The sequence below is a fragment of the Crocodylus siamensis genome, chromosome 7 (genome assembly GCF_052110815.1).
Source record: "Crocodylus siamensis isolate JL-2025a chromosome 7, ASM5211081v1, whole genome shotgun sequence".
Classification (NCBI taxonomy): Eukaryota; Metazoa; Chordata; order Crocodylia; family Crocodylidae; genus Crocodylus; species Crocodylus siamensis.
In genome coordinates, this window is record NC_143401.1 from 9,254,949 (window position 1) to 9,264,568 (window position 9,620).

General features: G+C 45.3%; 1 protein-coding gene across 1 annotated transcript; it reads right to left on the reverse strand.

Annotated features, from left to right (window-relative positions):
• Positions 1 to 1,047: 1,047 nt before the first annotated feature.
• Positions 1,048 to 8,187, reverse strand: TRAPPC3 (trafficking protein particle complex subunit 3). The gene is made up of 5 exons (XM_090058176.1): positions 8,033 to 8,187; positions 5,394 to 5,491; positions 5,034 to 5,133; positions 4,306 to 4,488; positions 1,048 to 3,839 (listed from the first exon to the last, which is right to left on the reverse strand). Exons 1-5 carry the CDS (start codon positions 8,072 to 8,074, stop codon positions 3,720 to 3,722), a joined length of 543 nt encoding a protein of 180 aa, XP_089914302.1. The 5' UTR covers positions 8,075 to 8,187; the 3' UTR covers positions 1,048 to 3,719.
• Between the last annotated feature and the right edge of the window lie 1,433 nt (positions 8,188 to 9,620).

The window sequence follows — 9,620 nt, forward strand, 5'->3', positions numbered from 1 at the left end:
GTGGTATTTAGCATGGGAAAAGCTTTCTGTGTTGTTTCCAGAGAACACTAAAATTACCTGCATTTGGTCTTCAATTCAGCAAATTCTATTTTGGCTCGATACAGCGCAAGCAGCAGGGAGTGTAAAACAGAACGTGGATAAGGAAAGACAGTTCCAGCAGGAGCTGCTCTACTACAACCACCAAACCCACCAACTCTTTAAGGGGTTGGACAGGATGAGGAAGCAGGAGGTAAGGATTTATAGACTTTGTCCATGCAGGATGTCCAAGGCATCTTGCATCGTTGTCAGAATTTGTATGGTTTCACAGATGTAGGGTTGGAAGAGACCTAAGCAGATCATCAAGTCCGACCCCTTGCCCTGGGCAGGAACGAATACTGAATGGTTTTTAACTGCCATGTTGTAGAGTGAGAATTCATCCATGTCTAAGCTTGCAAAGAAATGGAGGGCAGGGGAAAGACCAGTGCTTCTTCCCCCTGGGAGTAGGGACTGGCTCACATAGCTTACAGCATTGATCTTCATAGCCCCCAGCAGATAGAGCTCCCGCTCCAGCTAACAGAAGTATCAGGGATAGTCCCTACTCCCATCTTGTTCCCTGTACATTGGCACCACGTCTAAGTGTTATTTTATCCCTGGAAAGCGTTGAAACAATTTCTTTGCTATGGCTGATCACAAAGAGCTCTTTTCCTTGTGCAACTCTCCAACACAAGGGAGCCATTTGCAATGCAGTGACAGTCTTCCAGTATGCATTCACACATATTCTAGAAACTATGCAACAAAGCCAACTCTCGAGTGGGCAAAAGGATTTTCTTATGCTCACAATAGATTCCAGACCTCAAGCTGGGTCCTACATCATACATCCCTCCAGACTACCATTTTCCTTGGCAAGCATTAGGTGTCCTTAAAAACAGTCAGTCATGGCTGCCTTGCATACAAACCATGGCTGGGCAAACTCTTTCTACAGCATACTATTTTGGTGGCAAAATAATGCGTCACATATATAATGCCCAGCTCCTATCTTGCTGAAAGAAGGAAGAGACAGCTGAGAAGTCAATGTTGCAATTTTTAATGTAATACGTTTTAAAATACAGCCTTAAAATGGTTTACAAGGACCAGTGAAGAGAATAATTGAGCCATCCTTATGCATTCCTGTAACACCACCACTCCCAATTCTGCACCCAATATACATTAGCTACCAATCATTTGCTGCAGCAACTCTCTTTAAAGCATCACATTTAATAGATCTTCTACCTGCTTATGGGGCACTGCAAAACACCTCTGAGCACTTGTTGCCTCTGGTTCAAGCAATTCATTTAGGCGAGACAGGAATCGTGCAAGTCATCCAGGGTAACATTCCAGACAGCTCCATGTTCAAAACAGGAACCTGGTTCCCACATCAGGATATAAATAAAATATTAGATGAACTGATAAATAAGAATATTCACAACCCAGGCAGTTCCGTTTCAAACCTCCTCCAACCCACTCACTGACCAGCTGGGTGAACTGAACTTGAACTGTAATACAGACCACAGTCATGGTCTACTCCACCCCATCCCATGACTGAAGTGCAGGAAGCAGGACTTGCACAGAACTACAAGCAGCAGCCCGGTTCAGCCAGGGCAGAAGCCCGGAGGGAAAGATGTGAGAGGTGCATATTAATGGACATGTCAGGCTAGTGAAAAGTGGCAGGTCTGCAGCCTTGACCCCAAATGCAGACAGAGCACAGGAGGTAGCAGTGCAAGCTTCATTCACACCAACTTTAGTGGGTGCCTCAGCTACAACTTAGACACTCCCTTGTCCACGCTGATATGATCCCTGCAGCACAACTGAATCCCTGGTAGGGAAATCAAAGGGGTCACGACTGACATACCAGATGTGTACATTTTGAAAATGTGTTAGTTTCTCTTACAACTTCATGCTTAGACCCAGTCCTAGCGCTTTTCATCCTCAAAGCACTTCACTTTGTTCGAGGGTATTTTCCATTTGAATAAAGTGTCAAAAGGGGCAACTTTTCCAGCTACTCAGTTTATTTTAGATGTGTAACACTGCTTCAGTGCATTTAGATATTCTAAACAAGAGCTAAGATTATAAACTGCTGCATCTTGCTGATTAAAATAATGTGGAAACTTCTATCTTAACCTAAATATACAAATGAAAAAATACCAAAGCACCACTTTCACACTGCGCAGTATTTATACATTGTGAATGGGAAAATGGAATTACATTAGCTGAAACACATTTAGTGCTTTCTAATGTTTAGTCTGGGTTTCATATCTCAATATAAATCGGCCAGTGAAACAGAACCCAGGCGGCATGCACTGAATGCATTTCAGCAACTGATTTAATTTTTCCAGTAAGAATATTAAGTGGATTCTAATACAATTTACTGGTCTCCTTATGAACCTCACCACGTAAGTCAAACTGCAATGTGGCACTACATTCCCAGACAGAACTATTCCATGGACTCTGCCCTCAGAAGTATTGCTGTGGGAAAAGAAAAATTCTTGCCTCAGTAAGAAGAATGACCCAGGTAGCACAGATCTCCCGAGAGTCTGACTACGCTCTTCATTTTTCATGCTGTTTTCCTCAAAAGAAAGGTTTGTAGATTAAACCTCTAAAGGTTTAACCACCCTCTAAAGCAACCATTCCTCGTTACTCTTCAGGAAAGAATAGGTTTGTAATTTACCATGTAACTCATAATTAGTCATTCAAAATACAGTGGACTTTTATAAGATACACTATACAGATCTCATCTCAGAATATACTTTGAAGAACACCTTTAAGAGTAAAATTAAATAAATCCTTCAGTACCAAATATGCACAACAGGTTAATCAGGGGACACATTCAGTCTCTACTAAAAAAAACAGAATTAACATAGAATGCGGATACACTCATTTTTAATATATCAATGGAAATTATGTTCTACAATGTGATTAAGAACTTGCTGTTGACCAAATCACTCTTAGGCAAAGCGCACAATTATCCCAAACGGGTTCCTTGCTGAGTGTGGGGGGCCCATTTGCACGAAAAACCTCCTGTTCTTTTTTAATAAAAAGAGCTTTCCTGTAGTGCTCTGTGGTCATTTTAAAAGCTCAGCTTTTTTAAAAAGAGACAGTCAACATGCCCTCAGTTACAGGACATGTTTTCTTTATGACAGCACAACAGAAAATAGTGAGATCTAGCATATGTTCCACTGAAAACTCGCGCTGCTTGCTGACTGTCAAGTATATTCTTTGTTGCTGCATACAGTACACTAGCTACAGTCACATGCTTCCCCATTCCATGTACAAGCATCAAGTAGCTCTCATGAATGTTAATAGATGCGTCTCAAGAAGACAGCCACAAGGCTGGGCTTTCCTAACTTGGTCTCCAACTTTGATTATACAACTCATTTACAGATTGTAGCTGCCTGGAGATCACTTAAGAGTTCAAGCAGCAAAGCTTTCACAAAACCAAATAATCACAACTAGAAACTGAGTGTAGAAAGAGTCTCCCTCTGGGGAGTATGAAAAAACTATCCGCCTTATGAAAATCTTTAGCATGAACCTGTGGGATACACAATAACCCAGACACCTGTCTTCAATGGAAAGTAAGGTAGAAGAATAGAATGTCTCAGAGTCAGAATTTGCAGGGGACACTAAATCCCTACGGATCGGTAGTGAGAACTGCAGGCCATGGTCTGCTGGTCCCCTCCAGTGCCACAGGAAGCTTGAGTTCCAAGTCATTCCTCTCCAACTGGGAGATTATCTTCAATCCGCCTGATAAACTTCATCCGTATTTCTGTGACGCTGTCCCCTTTCAGTGTGTCCTGGACAAATTTCACATCCACAGCCATCTGAACCTGAGGACAGAGGAGAAAGAACTGAGGCTGCTGGTAACTTGTAGTGTCCCTGGGACTAATCTGGCCTTTTACAATGGAGCATCACGGTCAACAACATGGAGTCTTAGAAAAGGCACCAATTACATTATCCAAGAATACTGCCACATCTCCCACACCACAAGCTATTTCAATGTTCAGAATATATAGTTACCTAGATAGATTTAAGTCCCAGCCAATACTGGGATTCTCTCCAAAACTCCATGCCTTTTCCAAAAAACAGTGCCCAGTTAACGCCAGCTCCAACAGCCACTTATCTGCTCTTCCATTTCTACTTTGCTTTTAACTTAAATTCATAAGTTTCCCCTATAAATGTTTGTAGCTATAGTTTAAAAAGCCTGCAAGTATCTTCACTGTTCCTATCCATATCTTCACTTCCAGCCAAGGCACCCACCACTATCCCGCAAGAGGCTGAGAAGCAAAGCCTCACCATTTCTAGGGCTCCCCGCAGCACTCCACATAAGAGGTTGGAATAAATGAGAGATGAGTGGTTATCAGGTAGCTCAACAAAGTCCACCAGAGGGTTATTTTCCAAGATCAGAGAGAACTCATCACCTGCTGGGCTCCAGTTGGTGATGCTTGGAGTGATGCCCAGGTACATTTTAAATGCCACCTGTCAAGTTACATGGGATATGATCAGCATACATGCACAAAGTAATAGTTGCACCTCATTAAAGATCATAAATCACACTAACAATATTTACCAAGGGAAATTAGCCCCCCCCCACTTCCTAGTTGTATCAATATAAGTCAAGATGCTAATCTCCTTTACATGGTTTTGAAATTTCCATCCTAATCCTTACAGCTTTATCCCACTCTGTCCAGGAAAGAAAACAGAGGAATGGTGCCCTCCCCAAGCAGTTAAATATAAGGACATTATTTGAATCAGATTTTACAAAGTTCTGAGTAGATTCCATGTCCTATATATTCAGAGGATTCTAGATTGAGTGCAAAACGGTTTCAGGTATCCAGTTAAGATCATCTATTAAGAAGCTACAAGATACATTTTAGAAGACACTTTTGCAATACACTTTGCTCCCTCCACCTGAAAAGATGTGCCCTTGGTGAAGATATTTATGCTACTGCGTGGGTCATCTTAATAGTTTGCAAACAGTCTGGCTACATACTATGATAAAAACCAGCACTAACTTCAATTACCTTTGCAATAACATCTGCAGTTTCACGGAAGTCGTGGCATCTTCCTACACTGGACCGGGCCAAAAAGTCTTCTATTAGCCGAACACCTATGTTGTAGCCCCTGTCAACGCAACAACAAGCAACATGCTATAGAACTGTAAAAACCCAGTACAGCCTGAGAAAAACATGCTATATTTATATGAGAAAATACCAGGGAGGAGGAAAATGTCTTATTTTTAGCTCTAAAAAAATATCAGTGTTCACATGACTAGCATTCAGCCTCCCAGCAGGAATGAGAACAAAAAGCAGGACAGCAAGAACCTCAATTCTGCCTACTACAAACTTCTGATCCCAGCCCTCCACTGCAACCCATTCACTTACATTTTGTCAAGCTGCTTGTTGACATCTTCATCATTTTCGTAATCCTTACACAGCTGAGTGACCAGAGCTCCGTAGGTCAGGGTGAAGAGCTCCGAGCTCTAAATAGATTCAAAAGGGATTTTACATCAGCCAGACAGAAAAACCTCTAGGCTCTTTGGGTTCTGCTCCCAGCATTACTTTGCTTGCCCTGGAGAGGGGGCCAGAAAGCTTCTGTCTTAAAAGAATCAATTATTTAACCAGCAGAGGTCCACAATTTCACATTTCAAGGAAACCTGATTCTCATTAGTAATCTTTAAGCTATGTATCTTTATGATATATGCAAGCTACTGCTTACAAGTGCCAAGCTGAGAGCTTTGGTGATTTAAAAAAAAAAAAATCTGTCTTCAGTAGGAACAACCTGCACAAAAGCAATGCACACTCCCTTCCTCCTCCCCCAGTACACAGAGCACTCTCCCTCTGTGCCTCAATCCTGACTTGAAGTGGCCACCTATCTACCTGTTCAGTTTCCATGGTCATTCAATCTTTGGTGCTTGAGGTGAACTGCCCATTAGTGGCTTTACATTTCAGGAAAATCTGGAGGAAGACCCTCAGACATTTTGCATTGGGCACTAGATGGCAAACACTTGCAGTGGCTACCACAGTGCTTCTCAGCCTTTTCAGACTCAAGGCACCGCTGGACAGACTTGAGGCAGCCCTCTGAAAATGCCAACTCATAGTTTTTCACACTTTTTTGACTACAGAAAAATAATAAAGCAGTTTTTCAGAAAGACCACCATGGATTTTTAGTTGAAATTTCTCGGTTCATCTTATGAATCATCTTTGCACACCCAAAAGAGCTAACCTTGCATGGCACCTCATAGCACCCTTGAAATGAGCTTAAGGCACCCCAGAGTGCCATGACACCCTGGCTGAGACTCACTGGACTAGCAGCATGAATTCAACTGGAACCAGCAATTGGGTGCACTACCCTTAAAAGATCTCAATTTCTGTAATCTGGATTTTATCAGTGTCACCAGTTTATGCTGTGTTTCTCAGATTCCACATGCCACCCTTTTCATTATAACATAAAATACCCCTGCATTCAGATACTGATTTTTTGTCACCCTGAAAAAAGTCTGAAATCTCATCCTACCAAAAATTGTCATCTGCTTGCACCACAAAATTTAGCACAAAAAACTATCTGTTCACAAGGCCCAGAACAGGAATAGCAAGGACTCTTTCAGGTCAGGACTGAAACATACTGGTAGGTCTGTGCGATGAACCTGTATATATTATAACCAACTCTGATCAAAATAATTTGTATTCCCCCCCCACCCCGTGTGCACCAGGTTCATACAGAACACAAATAAAGTAGTAGCAGCTATGAAAGAGAACATCTTTATTACTTCCTGAGCCTGAAATAATTAAGACAGGGTCAGTGTTTTCATTGGAGACATTAAGCAGAAAGAATGATTATAAACTCATTGTTAAGTGGCTGGGGGGAAAAAAAAAAGCAAAGAGGCTACATGTGTGTTAGTTTTTCCATCGTGTTTGAAATCAATTGCTCCTGGAGCTATTTTTAATGCAGTTTAAAGTTTTAGCTTGATTTTTGTGCAGCAGTTAGAAATATCATGGAAAGGTCTAGTCTCAGATTAGGAAGCCTATCACCTACCATGAGATGCATAGATGCAGAAGGTGAAATGAATGGCAAATACCAATACTACAGAATGAAAGCAGCAGGCAGGCAGAAAGGAAGGGAAAAGAGACAACATCAGAGTTAAGTGAGACACACGAATCACACTACAATCTGAACAAATTCACAGAAAGCCAAGACTGAAACACAGGAAGGAGTTACTCCCAAGCTGCAGTACGCAAGAAATAAAAGTAGGTTTGTTAGAAGTTACGGAGTTTCCCGTCCCGTCATCCTGCTCTAGTCACAATTAACCACTTTGCCCGGCAGCAGACTTCAGGTGAGAAGGAATCAACAATCCTGCTGAATTTCAGATCTAAAGAACCAACCATTTTTCTTTTTTTGGTATGTGCCATTTACAACATTGCTTTCCCCTTTGAAAAATCAAAGATAGGATGCTCTACACTTGCCTCCCTCCTGGATGACGAGGGGGAAGGCTCCTTCAACTCAAGTGACACAATTAGACACCCAGCAAAGAATTAAAAAAAAATATATATATATATATATGCAAAGAGTTAAGTTATCGTTAAAGAACCAAGTCCTTTTTTAGGAAAGACGGGTGCTTGGCAGTCACACAGAGCAGCACGCGGGCAGAAGACATCCAGCTGTTCCCAGGCCAGGACGCTGGCATCAGCTACATGGATGCCCTGAAGCTCCCATCTACTCTAATCCGCAAGGAGCCAAACAGCACCGCAAGGGGCCAAGGGAGAGGACTGCGGGATGTCCCCGTGCTGCCATCCATGCGATTGCGGAGCACTAGAAGAAGACTACGACACCCCTGGGGTCCTATGCAGACAGCAACCCCTCCCTGCAACCATCGGGCAGATAAAAAAGAACAGAGGAGTAAACAGTCTGACGTCAGAAGGGACAGTGACCTCATGCTCCCCTGTGACGTCATCCCGGAGCCCGCGGGTGGGCGGCAAGCGCCTGCTTGCTCTCCCAGCCCAGCCCCCGGCCCCAGCCCAGTTACCATTTTCTTGCTCTCGGTGCCCCGGCCGGCCTGGCGCGACATCCTGCCCGGCCCGCTGCTCCCGCCCGGCCCGGCCGAGCCCCCGCGCCTTCCGCCCTCCGCCGCCCGCCCGCAGCACGACGGGAGCGCGAGTCCCTGGCGCCCAAAACCGCGACGCGGCCTGCGCAATGGAAACTACAACCCCCACCATGCACCGCAGCCCCCGGCATGCCGGGAGCCTGCCTTCCCAAACGGGAGGAAGAGCAGCCCTTCCCGGCATGCCTCGGGACGGGGTTGCTAAGCCGGACTGCAGCTCCCGGCATGCCTCGGGACAGCGGCTAAGCAGGACTGCAGCCCCCAGCATGCCCCTCGGCGGCCTAGGGCAGTGCTTCCCACACTTGCCCTCAGCACGGCCCTGTGGATGTCTCCACTTCCTCAGCGTGTCCCCCCCCTCAATCTGCGGATGTTATGGTCCCATTTGGGGTGGCGACCCACAGTTCAGGAACCGCTGCTCTGTGTGTGCGCTGTGCTTCCCTGGCGCAGGGCCTCAAGGCGCAGCTGTGGGATGGCACCCAGCTGCTGTGGGTCAGCCTGGCCTTTGCAGCGTCCTGGGTAGTGCTTCCAGGACCGGTGCAAAAAAACAGAAAAAAAAAAAAGGGGTAGTGCAGGGATTGGCCATGGCCATCTGCCCCAGCTAGGGGCAGGTCAAGCCCAGGGCCAGTGGCTGGGAGTTAGTGAGCCCTGCGGCAAGGGTGCAGGCCTCTGCCGTCCCCTGGGGATCATGCGCCCTTTGCAGGCTGCGCCTTCCTCACTCTGTTATGAGAACAATGGTGTCTGTCTTGCCACTGCCCTGTGAACTGCTGAGCTGCTGCTGTGCTTGAGCCCCTGCTATTGCTGCAAGCCCTGCCGGGCACCGGGGCACCCAGCAAACACCTGAGGAATGACCCAGCTCCTCCATGGCTCCAACACGGGAGGTTGCAGCCCCGTTGGAGTCAGTCAGCAGCCAGCTCCTCCCAACTCTTGTTGTTGATTGGCATCCATTGTCTTGAGTTATGCCTTCAGTGTGTCCTTGAAGCATTTCCTCTGGCCACCACGAGATCTCAGGCCATTACTAAGCTGGGAGCAGAGCCCTTGTTTTGGGAGCTGAGTGTCAGGCTTCTGCACACAATGTCTGGCACAGTGAGGCTGGTGCTTGAGGATCAGGGAGTTAATGCTAGTAACACTGGCTTCAGCAGGGATGCTGCCATTTATGCAGTGATCTTCACATTTGATGTAGAGGATTTTCCAGAGGCATCATTGGTGATACTTCTCCAGGCTTTTGAAAGGACAATGGTAGGTCAGCCATGTTTCACATCCATAGAGGAGAGTGGGGATGATAACTGCTTTGTAAACATGGATCTTGTCTTTCTGGAGATCATGATGAATAAAGACATGCCGAAGCAATTTCCCAAAGTAAGCACTTGTGCACCGGATCTAAGTGTTTCCCATGACCCTGTGGCTGGCCTCAAACACTTCCATTCCTGCTGATGCACACCTCTTCCACAGCTCTTCTTGCAACTGCTTAGAGGCAGCTGACACAGAAAGAGTGGTTTGTTGCTAGTGTGTGGTT